The sequence below is a fragment of the Pocillopora damicornis genome, chromosome 9 (genome assembly GCF_964200805.1).
Source record: "Pocillopora damicornis chromosome 9, jaPocDami1.2, whole genome shotgun sequence".
Classification (NCBI taxonomy): Eukaryota; Metazoa; Cnidaria; class Anthozoa; order Scleractinia; family Pocilloporidae; genus Pocillopora; species Pocillopora damicornis.
The window spans coordinates 22,543,253-22,566,645 of record NC_142678.1 but is presented as its reverse complement, the minus strand read 5'-3'; the positions used below and the strand labels follow the sequence as shown (position 1 = coordinate 22,566,645).

The 23,393-nt window shown below is 38.6% G+C and overlaps 2 protein-coding genes across 10 annotated transcripts in view; one reads left to right on the top strand and one right to left on the bottom strand.

Moving 5' to 3' along the window:
* The first annotated feature begins 491 nt into the window (after positions 1–491).
* Positions 492–15,809, top strand: LOC113670157 (GATOR2 complex protein WDR24). 2 transcript variants are annotated; one of them, XM_089182837.1, is made up of 25 exons: positions 492–732; positions 1,691–1,804; positions 2,168–2,281; positions 3,122–3,199; positions 3,690–3,796; positions 4,276–4,341; positions 4,775–4,831; positions 5,292–5,423; positions 5,815–5,918; positions 6,270–6,367; positions 7,073–7,295; positions 8,066–8,186; positions 8,520–8,603; positions 9,501–9,690; positions 10,610–10,714; positions 10,817–10,897; positions 11,084–11,181; positions 11,949–11,983; positions 12,257–12,310; positions 12,650–12,749; positions 13,135–13,197; positions 13,852–13,954; positions 14,297–14,382; positions 14,748–14,854; positions 15,258–15,809. In XM_089182837.1, exons 1-25 carry the CDS (start codon positions 609–611, stop codon positions 15,391–15,393), a joined length of 2,580 nt encoding a protein of 859 aa, XP_089038963.1. In that variant the 5' UTR covers positions 492–608; the 3' UTR covers positions 15,394–15,809. The 2 variants fall into 2 exon arrangements, with proteins under 2 accessions (XP_089038963.1, XP_027042054.2); XM_027186253.2 differs by having other exon boundaries at positions 495–732; positions 10,826–10,897.
* LOC113670156 (uncharacterized) overlaps positions 15,783–23,393 on the bottom strand; it is a 20,477-nt gene continuing 12,866 nt past the window's right edge. For 5 of the 8 annotated variants that reach the window (XM_027186249.2, XM_027186251.2, XM_089182834.1 and 2 more), the window contains 3 exons: positions 18,982–23,249; positions 18,368–18,470; positions 15,783–17,324 (listed from right to left, as the gene is read on the bottom strand). In XM_027186249.2, the coding sequence (XP_027042050.2) occupies positions 17,290–17,324; positions 18,368–18,470; positions 18,982–23,249 (4,406 nt within the window). In that variant the 3' untranslated portion in view covers positions 15,783–17,289. Of the gene's footprint in view, positions 17,325–17,860; positions 17,894–18,367; positions 18,620–18,981; positions 23,250–23,393 lie in introns of all 8 variants that reach the window. The other 3 variants (XM_027186250.2, XM_089182833.1, XR_016179850.1) reach the window with 2 other exon arrangements.

The window sequence follows — 23,393 nt, the reverse complement described above, 5'->3', positions numbered from 1 at the left end:
TTGATTACATGACTTCATGTTTCTTAAAATTGTTAAGCTGTTCCTGGTTGGCGGAAACGTAGCTAATCCTTTTAAGAAATCCCCCTTCATTAAATCTTATTTTGAAGTCGTTTTGTTATCTCTTTAACAGATTATAGGATTAATGGATCTAATTTTCTTGATGTTAAGTGAGGACACTGTAACTGTTGACTCCTGTAACCCTCAGGCCTGCCGAATGCCACACGGAATCAAATCTGAGCTGGCCTGGACTTGATTTTTGCCTGATTTCTGCTGAAAAAATGCCAGATTGATAAGAATGATAGTTGTGCGGCCATTGAAATTTCCGAGTCAAGCAATCATAAACAGCCTGGGTGTTGCACGTCATGAAATAATGGTGTAATGGCAGATATCGTGACAGCCCTTTACGGATTCTGTATGATAAAGTTAAGTGCTGCTACTTGAGGAAAATTTACATCATTTTTTAAACTTTTTGCAAGGTCAACTGTGGTTAAGCTGCATCAGGAAATCAAAACGCGAATTTGTATTCTATCGTGACGAAAGTCGAGCGAGAGCAGGCAATTGCTGTGTGACCGCAGATTGATCGCAGAGATCTATGGGATTTATTGTCGATGAGAGGCCTGGGTCTTAGAGGAAACGTTCATCAATTTCTGTTTTGCAAATGTCACGCCATGAGCTTCTGGGAACTTGTGGAGAAACCGTCCGTGCACGAAATGGCTAAAACGCAAGAGAAAGGCAGGCTGATTTCCCTCTGATTTCTATACTTAATTCTTTCTAGATGGATTACGAGGTTTTTGAACGAAACATTAGTTCAATAGGGTAACATATTTGGGGTTATTTAGTTGTTTTGTTATCTGCGATGTCGAAACTTCCATTTGCTTCTCAAATCAGCTGTTCATTGCGAGAAAAGCTATCAACATCTTTTCAGTTGTTTATCGTTGTTGAAAGAAAAATTTCAGAAATTTTTTTGTCGCAAAATTGGTAATTTGTGAGTCGTCTTTGGTAAAGAGATAAAACAACCTTGTTACATTGCGAGTGTTATTATTTTTGGGGTGCTTCTTATTACTTAATTCAGCTACCATCTTCCTTAAACAACCTCTTTTACCACTGCATCCTGCTAAAGTGGCAAAGCTTTTGCACAAGGATACTTTTTCCTTTTTTTTTTACTGCAGTGCTCTTCTTAAGTTAAATATTACCCTGCTGTAATACATTGATACTCATCTTGCAAGAAATACGTTAAGACCGGTAACTTACTTTTGAGTGCATACGATGGTTTTAGTTGCAAATCAAGAAGAGCAGAAGTGAGATTGGAAAAGAAATAGCGAGATGAACCGCTGGTGGAAATGCTGACTCGCTCAGTCAGTGGCACAGGAATTCCCTATCAACACAAATTATTTTCATGATACAGAATATGCGGCCATTGTTACCTCAAAGCAGCTTCATTATCTTACCTGACACTTCTGGGAGCAGGGATTTCTACATCAACACAGACTAAAGTGCATGAATTAGAGCAATATATTATTAAATTTATGTACTCGAAAGTGACAGCACCCTTCTCATGACAAATAGAAGATTATTCTGAAAATAGAAAACAAAACTCTTGTAATGTCTAAGTTACACTGTACTTTAGATGAATGAAGCAATGATTGAGATGTTATCATTTGCATGCAATTTTGTCTTTCTTCCTATTCAGGAGTTGGTGGAGGAATTAACAATGCCTGTACAATGCACTGTAATGTTGATGGGGCTCTGAATTCATTGAGCACTTCAAAAGATGGATCACAAGTAGTTGTGGCTGGTCGAAATGGTAAATGATAATTTAACTTCTAGTTTTCTACTCTATACCTAAAACAGATGTGATGTTAGAGAAAGGAAACAAAATTTGAAATACTATGATACCATTACATAGCAGAATGGTTAATATTCTGTATTTATTTTAATAAGCATCCACAGCAAATAAATGCCCACTACCTCCTTGTTGGAAGGAAAATTGAAAATTGTCATCTTTAGACTGCTAGCACAAATATTATGCAGGAACATCATGCAATTCATTTGTTAGTTAACAACCTGTATTGAATTAAGCAGTCAAACTGTTTAACAATAACGATTTAATGATCACCAAGCCATTCCTCATGGGTGACTGTTTAACAAAGGTTTTGCTTTGATTCAGTGTTTAAGGTCATTGGCATTGAAGAGTCTGGATTTGTTGAAAAAACTAATTTACGCTGTGGAAGGATTAACTTGAACTTCAGCATAACAGATGTACAATGGCATCCAGTTGATGGTAAATTGTAGCAAAGTTGACAAGTTCATAATTACTCAAATCTCTAAGAGGAATCCCAAAAAGGGTCCTCCTTGAAGAAAAATTTTATGTTCAAATAGTTATTTATCTATTGATGAAAATTTAGGTTAAAAGTTAGAGTCAGTTTAAAGGATGGAGGAAACTTGTAGCTTAACTCTTTAACTCCCAATATTTGATTGTAAATTCTCCACTCTAGCTGCTTCACATCTCCTTCTAAATTAGTTATAAGAACTTGGTGCTAGATCAAGATAGCAGCTTCTACCTGATAAGTTCAAATATTCTCATTACCTGTTTTCTAAATATTGTATGGATATTATAAGGGGAAGTTTCATGTTAATCACTTTTGGGAGTTAAAGGGTCAAATGTTAAGGTTTATTGAGGCTTGTTATGTATTTATGGTTTCCTCTCTACTCCTACTTAATGGAGAACTGTAAAGCATAGTTTTATTTTTTCTTCATTTGGGTAAGGTTGTGCTGCATGGGAAAACTTATCTGTCAATTCAGAGCTTTCTGATTTAGTTTTGGTTTTAAAAACAGGTATCTGTAGGTATACATTGTTCCTCAGATTTGGTTAACATTTCAGGAGAAAAATAATTACTAATTGTATTTTTGATCTTGATAAGTGTTTGCTGACTCCTCTCCCCTCTTTAATAAGTGGAAGTGCTTATCCAAAAGTTAATAGGTCTTCCAGTGGTTTATTACAGCATTAATGGTTGATATTAAGGGAGCTGGAAGTTCAAAGTGAAGATTTGCTTTTTAATAATTCAATTAAAAATTAAACCATTTCAAATTGAGGGACAGGGACGTTAAATTTTGTTTGCAGATCACATTCTGGCTACTGCGGCTACTAATGGAGCTGTTGTTCTTTGGAATTTGAACAAAATCACAAGACAGAAACAGGGTGATTTCTATTTTTAGCATTGAAAAATGTTTTTTAATGGTATAATGTTTCAATTAAGAATCATTATCCATAATTTTTGTTAATAAAATGCATTATGCATTCACTTTAACCAGTGAACTTTCACCAGTTATTTAGTTAATGTAGATCAGTTAGTGTTTAACATGTTTGAGCTTTTCACATGAGAAGTTAGCAGAGCTTGAAAGATGTGTAAGAGTTGCTTGAGGTATAACCAAAATACTACAGCCTCCAAACTTCCCAGTAAACCCTTCTTATCAGCATCATTGCCCTTACTAACTTACAAATCAATTTCTTTTGCTGTGTTTTCAATTTTGTTGTTAACTCTTTCTTGGCTCTAAGTTTCAAAGTTTCAATGCATACACCCAGGTCATCAATATGCATAATGGGAATATGAAGCACACAGGCCAACTGAGTGTTAATTACATTGATGTATTAGCAATTTTTTTAATTGATATTTTTACCCTGTTGACAGAGTTGGTATTCAATGATCATAAGAGAACTGTTAATAAGATTCAGTTCCATCCTTTTGAAAAAGATATTTTGTTGAGTGGATCTCAAGATGGAACAATGAAATATTTTGTAAGTCACTTCATGTTTACTAAAATTGAAAATGTTAAGGTCAGTTAATTATAATAATTCTTAATTATTTAGCTGAGTGATATATGTTGTTTTGAAGAATTGTTGTATATAATACCTTTTTTTACTTTTCAAGTTTTAATTTTATATGATGGATTTTTGGATGATCTTTTTATAATGCGGTTTTGTCAGATCTCCATTTGTCCTTGGGAAAGCAAGCAAGAGTCCAACATGACACTTTCCTGTAAGCAGATATCCATCCAATTTTCTTTGGTGTCGGCTTATGGAGATAATTCTCATCAGCTGACAGCTCTAAATATGGGCACTTTTACCAATTACTGTGGGTGTCTGCTTATGAGAGAGTTGACTGTATTAAGTTGATCATTCAATATTTAAAGTGGATGCAAATTATGCAAGTATTCAGTTATTAACTCTGCACATGACTTCATTGCTGTACTTTTTATCTATTTTTCTTATTTAAGGATTTACGAAAACAAAGTGTTGCATCAACCTTCTCTGGAAAAGCAGAAAGTATACGTGATGTTCAGGTCTCCAGTCTTTTGTTTTAATCCTCAATTTTGTATCCTAAGCACAGCTCTCAATGGTTAGTCATCAGATTTTTAATAACAGTCTTCTTACCAGCTTTGTCTTTTTAAATGTAGGAATATTGTTAAAGGAAATTCATTGGCTATTTTCTTTTTTAACTAAGAATGAAATTTTGTACAGGTTATACTACTGCATGGAATTTATGCAAACTAGGATGTTGTTGTGCTATAATTCAAAATTGTAAAGTGAACTGTAAAATGTAATACAATGTAGGTGTACCTAAAACCATCTACCTGGTGTATGGATTTTTGAGATAAAACCACAGTCTGAAGTCTCCCCTGGCAAGAGTAAGGAGAGGTGGAGTCCTCATTTGTAAGACTGCTGGAATGAATTTACTCAGTCTGACTTGTTGTGTCTTATACAATGTATCTCTAGTTTAGCCCATTTGATGGTCAGAAGTTTGCAGCTGCATGTGAGAATGGACATGTTCAGGTAAATTTGCATCATTATTAACTCTTTAACTCCCAGATCAAATTTGTAATTCTCCTTACTGTCAACCATACAATTCTTATGATGTTGGTTCAGAGAATTTAATATTGGATCAACTAATTATCCCCAAATTGATATTTTTCTTTATTCTCATCACTTATCTGGTTGATATTGTATAGATATTGTAAGGAGAAATTCTGTCTTGGTCACGGTAGTTTAAGGGTTAATATAATTGCTCCTCATTGAATTTAAACTTACCTCCTTTTATTTGGAATATTAGTCAATGCTCCAAGCTCAGTTTTTCCTGAGAAATCAGATAATCCTCTGACAGATAATTTCTTTGAGAAATTGTTTCAAAAGGTTTGTGTTAGTGATCAATAATCTGCTTGTTTTAGAAGCTAGTTTGTATAATGAGGACTTTTACTATTTTGTACATTGAGGAGTTTTTGTATTTATGTTAAAGTTGTGGGATACCCGAATGCCAAACTCTCCTTCAAATCACTACATGGGACACAATGGGCCAACATTTGCCATTGACTGGCATCCTGAAGAGAAGACCTGGGTGGCTTCTGCTGGCAGGGACAAAATGGTTAAGGTAATGAGTACACCAAATCTTCCAGCTAAGTTTATGTCCCTCTTTTTAGTTTGGTCTTAGTTACTCCCTCTATTTGGGGACAGAAAGCGGGATTTTTTTTCAAACAGAGGCTGTGAACAAAGCCTTGCTAGATCTTTATTTGGTGTATTGGAATAAAATCTCAGGTAATAAAAGATATGCTTTTTATTCACTCTGGTAGTATACTCTGATTGACTAGTGTTTTGTCAGTTGCTTATCAGTTGTGATCAGAATATGCATACAAATACAGATATTGCTCCCTCAAAAGTCCACTTTACAGTCATCAGTTTATTGAAAAGTTTGTTTTTGAGTGAAGCTCAAGTATGAGTTAATCTTGTCCATTAAATATCTTTGGTGTATTATTTTTCTTTAGGTATGGGAAGTCTGTGGTAAAGAGCACCTTTTGAATACCATTCAAACCATAGCTTCTGTGGCTCGCATCAAGTGGAGACCACAGAGAAAATATCAGATTGCAAGGTAACTTTATGGCTCTTAGTCAATTATGTTGTAGAGAATACACCGAAATGTAAAAGCAATGCAAAGCTGGAGGTTTCAAGTAAGCTTTACTGAAGGGACCTTTTCTTTCAATATTCATTTTGTTGTATAAGGTGATTGTACGTATAACTTTTAAGCCTATGGATAACATGTGTTTTAACATCAATGTGAAATCCACTTAGCCTTATTTCACATGCTTCTGCTTAAATACATATAATGCTGCACAAGATAGGGATGTAGCTAGTAGAAGTCAGTGGATAAAGCCCCTAGGTAGTGTTCATTTTATTCTTTTCATTGTTTTATTATTTTGTACATCTAATTGCTTCTGTTCAGTTGCTCTCTTCTGGTGGATTTTGATATCCATGTTTGGGACATCAGAAGACCTTATATACCATACGCATCTTTTGGTGAACACAAGGATGCTGTAACAGGTAATAAGCATTGGTGAAAGGTAATACCCAATGGCATCTGAAAATATAATCGGGACCTTTAGGGAAAATCTTGAAACATGAAGGGTAAAAATTTCTCACTTTGGGTTGACTAATGGTGGAAAGGTATATTGTGTAGTTTGATTTTTTCCTGGTTTACAATTTTTCAAGTTGATTTGATCTTTATTTTGTCTCGTGTTCTTTATCATAATATGAAATAAAGGAAAATAGAAATCACACTGGTTTGAAAAAATGAAAAAGTTAGAGAAGCAGTTTCTTGAACAAAATGAGAATTTAGCGGCCTGTTGTGGATTAATGAAAATGTTCTGAGTTTCTTACAAGAATTTTAAAAGAATTCTGACCCTTCACCTCTTAGGGATCTCTCAGAGGACTCTTCTGTCCTGTTCTGTAATAGTGATTGGCATCTAATTTTTCCTTACATTACTACTGTGGAATCAGACATTGAGGTTATGAGAATAAAGGAATGATTGTTGTTCTCAATAGGAGAACAAATGACAGCACCTTAGAATATGTATAGAGAACAGTATGGAGAATATTGATACTGATGTTAGGGTGTAACGGATTAAGCCAAATTTGAACTACATGCATAATATACTTGATGTGCATTTAACTGATATGCTACAGGCATCAGTAATGTCAAAAGCAAAATCTCTCACGATTTGTTTATAAAATCAATTTTTTGTACAGGTATACTTTGGCGGCAGACACTCCGTAACAAAGACCCGTTTGTATTCTTGTCATGCGCGAAAGACTCCATGTTATATCAACACGTGTTCAGTGACGCTCAACACCCAGCTGAACATGCCCCTCGGGTGGGACTGTCAATCAATGTCAATGGTGACATAAGCGTAGCATCAAGTGATCAGTTATTTAGCAGAATTCCTGCACAGAGTATGACACAGACCAGACCGTAAGTAAGGTGAAACCTTGGGGACTTGGTGAACTCTTGTAGGCTCGTTTGCAGTCATGACTTAAACTGTTGTTTGTATTGTCCCACGTGCGTTCATGTAACATCCTTAATCCTTTTACTCCTAAGATCTGATCGTTAATTCTCCCCTGTAGCTGCTACACATTTCCTTGTAAATTAGTCACGAGAATCTGGTTTAAGATCGAGGTAACAGCTTCTACAAGATAAATTTGAGTATTCTCGTTACCTGTTTGCTGGATAATGTATGCATATTATTGGGAGAAGTTACATATTCATCACTTCTAAGAGTTAAAGAGTTAAGAACCTATATCGTTATATACTCATTATACCTCTTAAAGTCTACATACGAGACTCCTTTCCATAGCTTCCACAGCATATTCCGTTTTTGTAAAATCTACCTTTTGTTCCCCTCCTTTCCCTGGTTGGATGGAGGCGCGATGACAACACAACACAATGATCTGACCGGACGTCCTGCGCTAACAATCAGACCATTGCGTCTCCGTCGAATCAAAGCGATACCCACCCTCCACACCCCACCAAGAAAATAAAAGATTGAAAAACATTTTTAGGAAAAGTTTCGGTTACTCCATACGGTTAATGTAATTGTTTCTTAAGCATATCAAGGTCTCTCTGGGAGTGATTTAGTTTATTTCTGGTGTATTTATCTGTTCGCCTGTCAGTATGTTAATGTTGTTATGAAAATTTGAAACTTGTTTGGTAATAATGAAATTATTTCATTTGGTCACGGATAGGCGCGGTGGACATAACAACACACACAACATTATTGCGTCTCATCGAAAGTTCCAAGACATGGCTGACAATGTTTCCGAAGTCAGGAGCACACTTTTGGTCCACCAAAGTAACAAATCTACCGTACGTATCTTTTTTCCTAGAGTTAGAGTTTATAGGTTAGTTCTACTGAATACTTTTGCTTCTACTCTGTGTTCGTTGACGTATTATTCAGGTGAAATTATCATCATACAACACTGAAGAGGAACAATTTTTTCAAAGATCGCTTATTTTCTTGATAGAAAACAGTGTGATTTTAATGCCGAAACACATATTACTTTCACGCCCCTTAGTGAGTGTCTTCATGTAAACCTCTACTCTTTCCCTTTGTTAAAACGGAGGAAAAAAGGTAAAAGTAAATGAAAACAAAAACTTTTAATCTTACTGGGAGATGAATTGTCTTTGATACGATTTCAGAAAGAGGACTGGTTTCGCATTCTGGCCCAAAGCTATCAGCTGAGTGGATGGAGTTATTCAGAGCTTTGTGAACATAACTACACTGTAAGTTAAAATAACAGTGCACACTTATACACACTTACACACTTTATTTTTCTTTTTCTTACAAAATAATTTAGATTATGTTGACCCGCAGATAGCAAATTTGCTATTCGAGGCGGGTCAATCATCAACAAACATTATTTACAATATATAAAGAAAATTAAAAACTAAATAGTTAGATATTGTTAAATTATAAAAAGAAGCATAACTGGCAAATACATCAATAGTTGTTCAATAAAGTATAGAAGCAAATAAATTAGTACTGAAAGCAATCGGATCAATTTGTTTTAATTATGCAGTCCTTAAGTTTAGAGGAGATCTTTTCAACATCAAGATAAGAATCTTCATTATCTAGTATCTGAAATAAAGACGTTTTAATTTGTTTATGTTTTGCATTTTGTGTCAAGAAAAAAAAGCACCACCAATGAGATCAATGTCAGTGTCTGAGCTTCTGCACACCTACCCCTCCCTTAACCCAACATCAACCCTTACTTGTTATCAGTTGAACGTTGTTAGGTTAGGGGAGGGGTAGGTGCGCAGTTGCTCATATACTAACAATGATCCAACCAAAGCAGCGAATGCTTAAGACAAAGATTAGCACAATTTGATGAAGATTTTGTTCAATTTGAAAAGATTATGCGAAGTCGAACTTGCTCCATGATAAATTTAATATTTCGAGAAAGAGAGGATTCATTTAGGGATGGAAGTTGTTGTTTTGATTGGTGAATGGCACGTTCCAAGTTGTTTTTGTAACAAATGTCAAATGCTGGAGCTTGAAAGGACAGCTGCCAGTAAAACTGTTGATCACGGTGTTTGTCAGTGCGTTAATAGATGCACTAACGCTACGCTTGCTCGCCATGCTGTTAGGTACAGAATTTTTTACTCTCTTTTGATTCATAGGTTGCAAGTAAACTTATGATGCACGAACATGCGCAGACATGGTCTGTCTTGAAAACGCTGTATGGCATAACCGGGGGATCTGGAACTTCATCTGCAGCACTAGGATCCAACCCCAAGAGTCCTCTTGCAGCCGGAAGTCATGGCAGTGGTGGAGGTCAGAGCACGACGGGAAATCCTGAACCTCTAAGTGGTAAAACACTTTGTTGACCATATATGGACAGCATTTTCAAATGGGAACTGTTAAACCAAAACCAAACCAACAACCAATCACAGCGAAGGAAAAAAATATCAAACGGAGCCAATGAGAAATCAAAGTGAAAACAAGTTGACTGCTCGAAGCGGAAGAAAGCGCTACTGATTAAGTCCGCCATTTGTTTAATTTTTTCGTTTGATTTGTTGATTTGTTGTTAATAGCTATAGACAGTCCTTTCGATTGATTTTCGTTAAACTAGAACTAAATTTAAATCCCTTCAGCAAATCAAACCAAAGCTAGATATTACTGAGAGCCAAAAGGAATGGAGAGTTGAGCGCAGGGAAGGCGTTTGTATCTATTGCTTGTACTTCTGATAGGTTGAGAAAGTGATGATGATGATCTTCTAAACCAATGACTGTGTGAGGCTCACGTTTTCTCGCCTGTCTGATGGTTTGGTTCCAGTTGACTTTGATTTACTGAGCAGTTTTCAATTGATTGTCGAAAAACCAAAACAAAGTAATCACGAAGGCCAAGCATAACAAAGATTTACATCATCATCCGCCAATGGGCACTCAGAAAACAACCAAACAAACCATCAGAAAGTCAGGCGACCAAGTCACGGTTGCTTTTTGTTGTGCGTCTGATTCGTTGAGAGGATGGCGAGTTTAGTAGAGCAAACCACGAACCGAGTAATGCAAAAGCAAAGCAATCTCGGATGACTTTCGACACTCAATTGAAAATTGTCGTAAAAGGCTTTGTGCGATGTATTCAGTCGTAATGAGTGCTTCGGTCTTCGTTTATCAAACTCGGTTAAAATGCGCTCCTAACGCAATGTTAGAGTTATTTTTATCCATTGTGATGTTAGTAATACAAAGAAATCTTGAAAAAAATGAACTGTTTATTTTCCCCATTGCAGTTGGAGTCAGTACACAAAGTAATATTCAGACTTCCTCAGCCAATCACAAATCATCAGCTGAGCCAACAGTGACGCAAAACGTTATACCAGCATCTGAAACACAAGGTAGGTAATCCATCATGTTACATCTGCACACAATGTCAACTCTTGGATATCAATCTTCGTTTCACTTGTTACATGTAAATCCTTTGATTGGTTTGTTTGCAATTTTTCTAGACGATAATAAAGACTTATCGTCGACAAGCAGCGAAAATGAAAACGCGAAGTTGATGAATTTTGAAGGCCAAGGTGTGAATACTCTTCCTTTGTTATTCTTGTGATTTGACGTTATCCTTTCACTCTTTCCATTTAATGTCCGTGCTAGGGAGGTTCGACTGTAATTTCAGCTCAACAAGAGTGGCAAAGAATTAGATTTTTCGATAGATAGGTAAAGCTTGCTTCAAATTCTAACAGAAGGCAACAAAATCTTCTTAGAATTTACATTCAACGATTTTGATCACGATGAACTTCAGTTCCACTACGATGGCCCAATCACTCTCGCAGATGCTCCACAGGAATGGAAGCTAGCCAGCGTGAGTGACACTTGTGTACAGATATCTTTCTATGTTAAGTTATTTAACTTATAAAATTTGTCACACATTTGGTAGGCTCTGAACTGTAATTGGAGTCCACTGGATGACAGATTGAAGACGCCATCATTGAGACTTTGTTTTTGTCTTTCTTGCATTATGATTAAAGATTGAGTCTTGGTTTTCAGCACTCTTTAACATCATCTGTGGTCTATTATTATTCATGTGATAAGCTCAATTATACACGCGTTTTAATTATTCTCACGTATGATCTGTTGGAGGACAGACGCATAGATGACGTTTGCTTTTTTTGTCATATAAAACAGAGAGTTCTTTTTTGTCGTGGGTCTGTACAGTAATAGATTAGAGTGGCACCACAGAGGCGCAGCTTTTAAACTCTTTACGGTGGCCAATTTACGTTATCAACTCACCCTGTTATACTCTCCCACTAATGTAGCACCACAAACTCTTTCGAAACTTACCCCTTTTATTCACGGAATAAAGAAGCGCATGAACTGTGGATGGAGAGAGTGATAATTCTTCGCAGCCCACCCCCGTGACAATTCCTCGCAGCCCACCCCCGTGACAATTCCTCGCAGCCCACCCCCGTGACAATTCCTCGCAGCCCACCCCCGTAACAATTCCTCGCGACTCACCCCCGTGACCATTCCCTGCAACCCACCCCTGTGACAATTTCTCGCAGCTTAGCCCCTTCCCCCAAATTAAATTTAAAGAGACTTAAGACATGATGTAAATATTCTTATTTTTAGGAAGCTTTTGAACCTAGAGCAGCGCTGGACGATAGGTAAAATAATAAAACAGCCCAGTGGTGGTATAATAGAGAATTTTTATAATGTAGATATGATGTTCTTTTGCCTCTGTTCCCCTTCCAATGTTGTTAATTGCCAATGTGTCTATGTCATCTTTCACACCAACATTGAGAGGGGCAGTGGAGGCAGTAATTGTCCAAACAAATTTGTCTGGGAGTGTGGGTCAGAACCTTGACATGCCATTTAAGGTCATGTCCTGATGTTTGTATTTGGTCGTAAGGTGTTATTGATGGTGATTTTTTTTATAGACCCACTTTTCCAACCATGGATCAAGAAACAGATAGACCCGACTCACCTACCAGGTTTGATTAACTTTTTAATCCTCACAACCATCAATACAGAAGTCAAGTTTGATACCATTTCTTAGAATTAAATTTTTTTTTTGCGGAATTCATTTTCTTATTCTTGTTACCAGTCTTCATATCTTCACGCAGCTGAAGAAAGTAGGGTGTTTTCATGGTGAATGGGGACAAAATGGAGAGCCACTTTGACGCTAATTGGGTTGAAACCACCATCTCCTGGCCTTAGACGGGAGATTCTCGTTTTCATTTTATTGAGAAGTCATTCTTGGTTAGAATCATAACAATTTGTATCAATCAGATGTGCTTTTGATTCTTCTATATTGTTTCTTTTGCTTTTAGCAATATAGAGTCTGAAGCAACCTCGGCCACGAATCCAAAGTCCTTGATTGATTCAAGTCTCGAAAATCAAGGATCTGTTTCCCCCTCAAACAAAACGTTGGTAAGATGAGTACTTGAAATGATATTCACCCTTAACACCGTAACACCTGCCTTTATATTCTCCTTGCTGTTCTCTTGACATTTCCTATGGTTCTGACAAGGAGAATTTGTTTGACAATCTGGAGTTTCCTAAATTGTTGAGCATTTCATTGATTCTTATGACCTTTATTTTGGATTCAAGGGGGGTACTGTCAGGAGAAATTAGGCGCCAGTCATTCTTAGGGTTTAAAGGTTTAAGTCACGAAAACGTTCAAAATGGCGGCGTCTAAACAATCCCGCGCATTTCTACGCATCTAACTATATGTCCAGTCTTTTGAGCAGTTGTTTTTGCTCTTTATACAGTAATTATTCTCCAACTTAATTTTATTTTTTCTCTCATTTACCAGTCTCTTCCCGAGTGGGATTTTACACCACTAGTTGTGGAAATGCTTCATCACTTTGCAGATGAGGTGGGCACTTTTTCTGAAAACCACTGTGCCCTGGATTTGTCCAGAGTCGCACTTTGTATCATATTTCTTTGTTATGTGATTTAGTATGTGCAGTTAGAACAATGCAATGTCGCTGTGTTTAGTAAAAACAAGGTTTCTCAATGTTACACGAAAACCACGTCGTGAATAAATTTCACTTAGATTGTCAATGAAATCCACTCTGGCCCCTATCATTTACCTCAAATTATTTTCCAACCAATAATTTCAGAAAACGGCGTTAGTGTTTGGCATCAAGTTATAATGTAACACTATTTATCATATTATTATTTATAATATAATAAGTAGTGTAATAAATTATTACGTCTCAATTAGTACGTGCGATATGATTGGTTAATTTAGTGGGCCGTATTTCACTGTACGGCCCTCTAAATTGAAAGTTTGTTTGAATTAAATCTTACCCACTCTATCTCAACTTCGTTATCTCGGTCTGCAATGTAAGTTACGGAACATCATTCTTTTACTGCTGGTATTTATGACCCGCGCGCTTGGCGTTTTGGCTAGAAATCCTTAATTTACAGTACAGACCTCGAACTCGGTTAATAAGGGGTAGGTCTGGCTCATTCCCAATCTTGTAATGTTAAGATAATCACCCATCTGTTCTCATCCTTGTGTTAGGGAGACGTGCAAATGTGCGTTTCTGCGTTGATTGTCCTCGGAGAGAAAATTCGTAATAATATTGACGAACAAACTCAAGAACAGTGGCTTTTGGCTTATATTGGTGAGTACTGTGATTTCAATATCGTAAAAATGGTTGCAGCCATTGATTCAGGTGAATAACTCTCACGATGAAGCCGGTTGCTTCCGTTGTGGATCGCGATCCATAAGTCTGGTGACTGCATGGTGAGGCCAACAATAACACAATTGTGACCTTCTTGTAGATGTGAAAGAAGGTAAGTAGAAAGAAGTAAACCTCTAAAGAAATTAAGAAAGAAGATGCCCTAGTGTCCCTACCCCTGAAGGCTCGAGTCACAGACGTACCATGGTGATTCGACGAATGATCATATATTTTATGATATTAAAGCTTGTTTTATTCTTTAATTGGATGATCTTTCTTGGGAAGATTTACTTGGCCGTCTGCAGCTGTGGTCGGTGGCAAATCAAATTATTAAGCTGTCCAGTCTGCCTGCTGTCAGCACATTAAACCAGGTAAAACTGAATTTGACAACTAATGGATCATACCGTAGATGTGTGAAGTGTAACATTTATAGCACAATTTTTCAATCAGAAGAGTGTAAACTCCATTTCCTCTGAGAAACATATCTTAGATATGATTCACCCTTTTCCAGTTCACTAAGGTAGTAGAGGTGGCCGGCTGGTGCTTAGTGCACTGGACTCCGGATCGAGAGGTCTGGGTTCGAGCACTGGCTGGGTCTCTGTGTTGTGTTTTTGGTTAAGTTGCGTCATTCCCGCCGTGCCTTTCTCCACGTAAAAGAATGAATGTGCGACACAGAAGCGCCACAGATCTTTTGGCACGAGTTTAGAGATTACTCGTACTCTTATTTTGTCGTCAGGAATCAACAACAGTGTATACGTCTTGTGGGCGTTGTTCCAAACCGTTGACCAAGTCAGGCTGGTATTGTGAAAGATGTCGAAGTCTTGTGTTCCCGTGCTCAGTGTGGTATGAATTATTTTCTTATTAAGAGGATGGTATGTCAAATTATGGTCTGTAAGGCGTTAAGGAGCCCATGAAAAAAATTGGCTTTGATTTTTTTTCTTTTAGTCTTTAAAATCTCGCTTTTAAAATGAATTTAATAGAACGAGGTTTATCAACAGCAATTTCTTGGAGTCAGAACTAACTTTAACAATATAACAAACTTTAAATCGTCAATTGAATGATTACTCACTGAAGTTCCATACACAATCTCAAGAATTGGAGCATCCTTGTAACTAAACAGCTTTAAAAAAAAAAACAAAAAAACTCGGCAATAGTCTGTACCACGTGAAAGTTACTGCTATTACGAACGAAGGTTTTGTCGACGCATAGTTCAGAGATTTCCTGACTATATTTTAACTCATTGCAGTCATCTGATGGTGAAAGGTCTTAACGTGTGGTGCCAAGGCTGTGGCCATGGCGGCCATCTTACTCACATGCAGGAGTGGTTTGAAAAATATATCTGGTGTCCTGCGGGCTGTGGGCACATGTGCGAGTACACGTGACCAAAACAGAGAAGAAACATTACGACTAGAAGAAACGCGCGAGAGGAAAGGTGGAACACATATCAGAGCCTTTTTCGGAACCCATAATGTTTAAAGTAACTTGAAGGATCGAGTGAAATGATTTCCGATTTGTATTCACTCCCACAGAAGACATCATCCAGGTCGCGAGCGTTCTGTGGTAGTTCGGTAGTCATTCTTCAGAAACGAATGACTCCAGTTGTTGGTGCCCAACACTGGATGACGTTTATAGGACAACTCATCGACCCGTTTTGTATGGGAAAACCTTTGGAGATTATATTCAATCGATAAAGTCGGCTTGTATCTACCTTGACTTGGGATAGGGTCACATTTATGAAACACATACGTGAAAGAATTATTACCACAAACTGTTAAATAAAATTACTGTCGATTCAGCATTTGATTTATTCCTGACTTTGTATCTATCTAATAGCACAAAATAATTATTTTTATCTATATTGGACTTATCAAAGGTAGAAAAATCTAAATCACAAATATATTTCCTCGTTTTATAAAATCAATAAAGAAAAAACAACAGTAAAAATGATCTTTCCTGCTCAAGGCATCGCTTCACAACAACAAAAACAATTCCAAAAAAAATAATTATATTCATCTGACCCTGTAACAAAAGTGATCACAAATATCATTTCATCAATTAAATAAAATTTCGCTACAATGTTACACTTAGGTCAATTTTTTTCCCTGTTCTGGACAAATTTCATGTGCAATGCAAGCTAACAAACTACCTACCTAGAGTTTGCACAATGCAGAATTTCTCTTTAACGAAAACTATAAAATTACTAACAACTCCAGAAGAAAAAAAAACTAACGTATTTACGCCTCTCAGAAGCTATATAAAGCGACCTCGCTTCACGACGATAACAAAAAACCTTAATTCTTGTAAATGCCATTCGTAAATAAATCTCAACTTTTACCAGTAGTTATACCTTCCAAACTGTTAAATGATTGGTATTTACATCTTATCGACTTGAATTTTAAGTATATTACACCCATCATTAATCATAGAAACAAATCTAGAGTTTGAGTAGCTGCCCAACGAATATTTCTGCAATTTGAAATAAATCCTCTTTACTAGAAAATACACCGAGAAAGAACATCATGAAGTCAAATAGTAACATCATACTAGACGCACTGTATTGAGTGGGTCCACGGGAAAGAATCCATTTTACTCCATAATAAATATATTATGTTAACCAGTAGAGACTACATTATTGTGTACCAATACTTCAACTACGTGAATACTTTTCCTGGGTGATATCTTTATGCAATTAAACCATCATAAAGCATGTTTGCGCTTGGTACAAGAAATAAACCGCAAACCAAGAAGTCCATATTGGCGCAGATTTATCAGTCATACAGTTAATAAATTACCCTACGGTAACTAAATAATCTCCTACTGATTGAGACATTATTGTAATAAAATCATTCCTCCAAACACCCGAAACAGTAGCAACCTTTAAGTCTTAAAGTGACCGACAGCTGCAAATCGATGCTATGATTTACATGGTGGTATTTCCGTCAGAGCGACCGTTGCCGTTTATTAATTCATGCAAACAGAGTCCCTTTTCGTGCACAGGTCGAAGTTTGGAACATGAATTAGTCAATTTGATAAACGAATCCTAAAAATAGCTTATTCATTAAATCTTCGTACCTGCGTAACCGCTCCAAATCCTAAATATGAAAGCTGTCTAACCATGGCATACATCAAACCGGCTTTGTATCCCTGACTTAGTTTCTAACAGTAAAGGTAATGTACGAAAAATTTTTTGAGCCCAAAAACGAAACCTTAATGTTGATTACATAAAGTACTTCGTCGTTCGTTGTAACGATTAGATGCAGCTGCAAGTGCGACAGGTTTTAAACCAATTGTGTCGGCTCAAGATTCAGCTCACCTGTAGCAAGTAAAAAAAAAACAAACTTAAGAAACTGAAAAGTACGATTTAATCGTTCATCCCTTACGCGATTAACCAGCAAGAGGCGAAAAAATATCCTGACGCCGCGTGCACGACAACAGATGAGAATCTGGGATAAATTGTTCCTAATTTTTAATGAATTGCGCGACAGATTTCGCTGGGAAGACGGCCTACTCGTAATTTCACGTCCCCGGAAATAGAAAAAGATGTTCAATGAAACTACAGGACTTTACTGCATAATTATGAAACTGATATCAAAGGCGTAGGATGAAGGTTTTGGTCATGGCCATTGAAGCCCTATGCTTCAGATTGAATCAGAAGTTGCACTTTAGATTAAACAATAAAAAATTAAATCTACCGGAATTTGCGTCCACAGAGAGAATTAGTATCTGAGTGGACAGAGTATGTTAGTATGAGTACGTTATTCCAAAAAACCAAAATATAGAAATCTAGAACAGTAATATTGAAAACAACGTCATGCAGAGATAACGTTTACGGTTTACTCATGCACTTACATCGTGACATTCACGGGTATTTCCATCAGTTTCCTGGCGAATAAATCAGATTCATCCTGAATTCTTACGAAGTCTACTAAGAATAGCTGATTAAACAATTCTTGGGAGCAACTGTCACAAATGCCGTTTGCTGAAGCCTGAATTTACGTGCTCTTTAAGTGCAACTGTTGTACCCTCCCCCACCAAGAAGAACCAAATGATCATAGCATTGAACCTGTGTCTTCTCACCCCACCCCCACCCCCTTCTTTAAGGTTGTGCGCGCTAGGCTGCTTTTTTAAGGCTCTAAGTTTTAACAATGATATCTTTCTTTTCATAGTTAGTAGTCGGTTATAGTGGCTGTGTGAAGAGGAAAAAAACAACAGAAAAACCCACGATGACAAACACATATAAACATGCCTCTAGCCATAAATTTAACAACGTTAAGTAACAATTTTATGTAAGCAGCTCTTTCCTCCACTAGGACAAATCACAACACTGTGAACACCACATTAACAAGAAATCCCCACCTTGTGATGTTTCTTTTTGCTCTCTCAAGGCTTTCATTGCTGCTACAACTCCTCGAGGAACTACAGTTGTATCAGTGTCTGCTTCCTTCACGATGAAATGGAACTGTAAAAAATATATATATATATCTTGATAACCGCATTAGAACGGACAGGGAGTGTGCGTGTTCGTGTTCTTGTTCGTATTTCGGCGTCTTCGTTAAGTGGGTACCGTAACAAAGGTTACTTTGCGCAATCTGGACTTTTTCAAGCTTTCTGCGAGGATAACAATGAAAAGACCGCTCTACATCATATAGCTCTTGCAAAAATATGAGTAGTTTTGGAGATTTCGTTGGGTAAACAACTAGGCTTAACTTATCTTAAATTCATACACCTTCTAAAGGCTTTTATTTTTATTTCCATTTTCCATTTTAGCTGAGCAAACCGACCACATTTAATACACTGATAATTGATTGATTTTGAAAATGTACGGTGACTTTTTTTTTCCATTGTGTATTGTGGCCTGATGAATTCTTTAGCGTGTGTAAAGATCAATGATGACATATCTATAGAGGTTCTTTTCAATGTTCATCCTTATTGCAATTTCAATCAATCATCTGATGTGTATAATTCATTACCTTAGCCTCTCCTTTACCACTATTCTTGATACTCGATTGTTTTCCATCGGCTCCCTCAATCACGTAACTGGGAAGAGAATGCCTTTTGGTAGGGTCGTAATTCCCTGCTTTGGTTCTCATCGCTACTGCTGGGAGTGGTTTGGTGTCAGCTCCTGCAGCTGTTTTCGCAGATGGTGGCGGTTTAACTGTAGTTGGAGCTTGCAATAAGGGCTTGTTTTGTTCATTCGTCTGGTGCTTAGCTTGTGTCCAAAACAAACCCTTCGGTTGAATAGTGGCAGGCTTATTAGTATCTGAACCAACCGTTCCACGTGGAAGTTTTTCATCAGCTGAGATAATGTTGAAATTGGACCCAGTTAAGATTGTAGAGCGAGGCCTGCCTCGCGTGACTCCACTCGGACCACTTGTTTGGTCACGCAATTTAGCAGGGCTTGGCAAATCCGAACGTGAACCACCATCTGTTGTGTCTTTTAGATCTTTGGAACTGCTTTGTGATGTGGAATGTTTGGATGAGTAGACTATCTCATATTTAGTTGCACCAGGTTCTGTTTTCTTTGTCTCTGGAGTACTAACTGATCTTTCCAACTTAGGGTCAGGTTTACCACGTTGATGAGAGGACAATTCTCCTTGCGGTAACGACGAAACTCTGACAGCTGAGGGTTTCGCCACAGCAGGCTTACTTGGGACAGGTGGTGCTGGCTTTGAAGTCTCCTCGAGTTCAGTATTACTTCTCACTTTCTCTGTCACTGAAATCGTGCTATGAACTGAGGTTGCGGAGTCTACATACGATGTAGATGGGGAAGTTGATTGTTTTGGAGCTAAGGGTGATGGTGAAAAGGACTTCACTTGAAATTCAATCGGACGAATGCCCTTTTTACCTTGCGCATCAAACGACACTGGTTTGAATGCCGACCCCCACATCATGGGCTTCTTCTTGGTGGTGTCGGTTCCAGGCCCCATCCAGCTCCGTGGCCTCTCCACAGCTGTATCTGGATTTCGCCTCAGCAACAGATTCGGTGGCTTCGCGGAGACTTCCGCTTTGACTTCAGACACGTTTGATTTCTCTGCTGCCTTGGCCGCAGATGAAATGAAACTAAGGTCAGCTGCAAGATCGGAGTAGCGTCGGAGAGGAGGAACAGTAAAGGGTGGTGGTTTGGGAAGGTCCGCGGGTTCAGTTTTGGAGCTGTCAACTGGGGATGTTCCAGGAGATGGTGAGAAACCATCAGAGGAGTAAGAGGAACTGGATTTTCTTGATTGGGGTTCTGTTGTTTTGCTCTTTACTTGAACAACTTGGCTTTTGAGATCTCCGGTTACAATACCTGCTGGCATACTTAGTGGTCGCTGAAGTTTAGAAGAAACTCCCACAGGACGCTTTGTAATGTGCGGCTTGGCTATTTGTACAGACCCAGTATCCACTTGTACATCCGTTTGTGTCGCAGAAAATGCCTGAGCAGACTTTGGGTGTCGTTCTTCACTCGATGTATCCGAGGCAATTACCGTTTGCGCCTGGACGGCCACTGTGCCTGAGGTAGAAAGCGAGTTGACTCCGAACATTTTCGTATCCGGTGAAGCTGGACCTTTGGGCTCCTCAGACGGCGAAAATCCAGAGTCAGTTGATCGATCGCTGCTTAATGCAACAGGGGAAGGCAAAGTGGACCCACGCGGTGAAGTGGCTGGCGGAGATGATGACGGGGGGCGCGGTAGTTCTGGAGATTGTCTGAACGATGTCAAGTCCAAGCTGAGCTCAGAATTGGGGTTCACGTGTGTCGTAGAACTACCCTGAACAGATGGTTGCCTCTCTGGGACGACGTTAACCTTCTGCACGGTTTTTACTTCACCGGTAGATTTTTCAGTTGTTTCCATCTTGAAGAGCGCTTCATAATACTCGTAATCTGACGACTCTACTTTTTTCATCTCAGACACGATAATATCTTCGGAGAAGGGGTCCTTAGTTTGGACTGCGGGAGTTGCGTCCTTATAAGGTGTAGGAAGTGCCTTGTTCTCTAACTTGTTGAAGTTAGGGGAAGAAGGCACCGTCTCTTCATCTAGCTTCTGTAGTTTTGCCTCTAAATCTTTGAGCTTATCATCAGGAGAGGAGACAAGTTTGGTTTCTGGAGTAACAAGGACTTCTTCGACCATTTCTTTCCTTTCTGTTGATACAGTTTTGACTGGGGTTTCTTGAGCAGTTACAACTTGTCGCACCACAGAAGCTACCCCGTTGCGCATGCTCTGTGGAGGGTCAGTCGGATGGTCATCCTGATCCTCTTTAAAAGAGGTAAAACACATTTGAACTTCCGGTTTTGACTGCTGAGTAATGACCTCTTCAATAGGAAATGTTTCCACTTGCTCTAGTAATTCAGGTTTAACTTGCTGATCCGGTTCAACTGGCGGAACGTTTATATTCGGCCTCAAAACCTCTACGGATGAATTGATTGACAAGGGTTCAACCTGTCGAGTGTCGACTTTGACTTCTGCTTCTGTGACAAACGCAGTTGGCTTCATGTTTGATTGACGTTTTTTCGGTATCACAGGTGACTCTACCTTTACAACAACTGCGTCGGGATTAAAATCCTTATCTTTCACAAGGTGACTTGGCTTAGCTGGTGCTTCCGGCTTTTCGGAGTTAAGAGCATTTTCCTTTAGTTGTTTCAGGCTGACATCTAGTTCCTGTTTTGCAGCTTCTGCGCGGGTATTCCTCCGGAAATCAACTGCACCCTCGGCCTCTTTGATCGGCTGGACTGGTTTGGCTTTAATTTCTGGTTTTTCAGGTTTGGCATGATCAAAATTTCCACGCTCTACTTGTGGGTCTGGCCTCGCAAGTTCGGTATGAAGATTGACTGCTGCCGGCGCAACTTTAACTTCTGCTTCTTGGATTATAGTCACTGGCTTTTCTGTTACGGCTGGCTTTTCAGCTTTAACCTGTAGCTCTGGTTTTGTAGGTTTAACTTGAAGAGCAGGTTTTGCAGGTTCAGCTGATAACTCTTCCTTTACATCTTGTGTCCGCGGTGGCAGCGAATATTGTTGTGCGTTCACTCCGGCCTCAACTTGGATTTCTGTTTCTTTGGAAATAGAAACCGACCCCCCTTCTGGTTTAACCGGTTTTATAATCGTGTTTGAAAACTGTTTCGATCCAGAATGTTCACCTTGTTTAGAGCTCAAATTTGTAACGATGACTTCGTTGGTTTCGACTTGGCCTGATTCCTTCATGTCAATAGCTTGTGATGTGAGCATGTCCTTGTTCTTATCACAGAATACACTCCTCTGCGGTCCCAAACTTTGCTTCTCAGTCACCGGTGTTTTTTCTGTTTTCTCGATAATTTCTGGAGCTGTTGAAACACCACCGTGATTATCGACTCTCTCTTGAGCTATTGATGTATGAAGAACATCACTAACACTTGTTACAGTTTTTGTCTCCACAGCCTCCTTATCAACGGAATACTCCGAATGATTTTCATCCACAGGGGTACTTTCTTTTGTATTTACGTCAACAACCACCCACCCATTCTCTGTGTCCTTGGATACCTCTGAAGGTATTGTAGCATTAAAAGGTGCTTGCGTTTCGTCCATCCAGGGAAACAAACCTTCATTAATGTAAAGTTTCTTCTGAAACTTTTCTTCCTTAGGCTGCCCTTCTTCCTTTTTAATTTCTTCCGAATTTACGAACTCCTCAGGGGGTGCCACCGTAGGATTAGCAAACTGACAGGGAGGGGTTAGTGGCCATGTTTCAAAATCCGCCGGTGGTGGAATGGTACTAACCATATCCAAACTAGACCCAGAGTCAGGATCCTCTCTGTGCCCTAAAGGAAAATCATTCGCCTGATCTAAAGGAGGAGTTATGGTAATGCTCTCGGGGCCCTGATCGAACCCTGAATTGTGATTCTTGACGTCATTCTCCGAGATCGTTCTCACAGTCTGAGCTTCAATTACGGGAGGAGGGACGTCAACGAAACCTGAGTTAGAAACCACCGCTGGGGGTACCCGTGGAGTTTTGTCGGCGTTGAGCTGCTTGGCGTCCAGTGAAGACTCAGGCTCGGAATAAAGCGGTGGAGGTGGAACTACAGGGAATGCCTCTTGCTCAGGAACAGGCTCTAATGAAACTTCAGGTTTTGCCTTTGTCGTCGAATGATCTTTACTCTCCTGCTCTTCGTCAGGTCCTGCCTGAATAGCTTGAGCCCGCGCATCATTGACACCGTTAGCAGCGAACATTCCAATTTCATGCATTCCAATGAAACCGTTCATTGTCACAGGAAAGCCATCAGTGACCGCAGCCCCTGGAAGAAAAGTCGTGCAAAGTATTAGAAAAAAAAGGATAGAACTGTATACATGTTTATCAAATGTCAACAACCCATGAACTAATATCTTTTGACGAAACCAATTACTCCATATGTTTGCGTAGCATTTATCTACTGGATTCT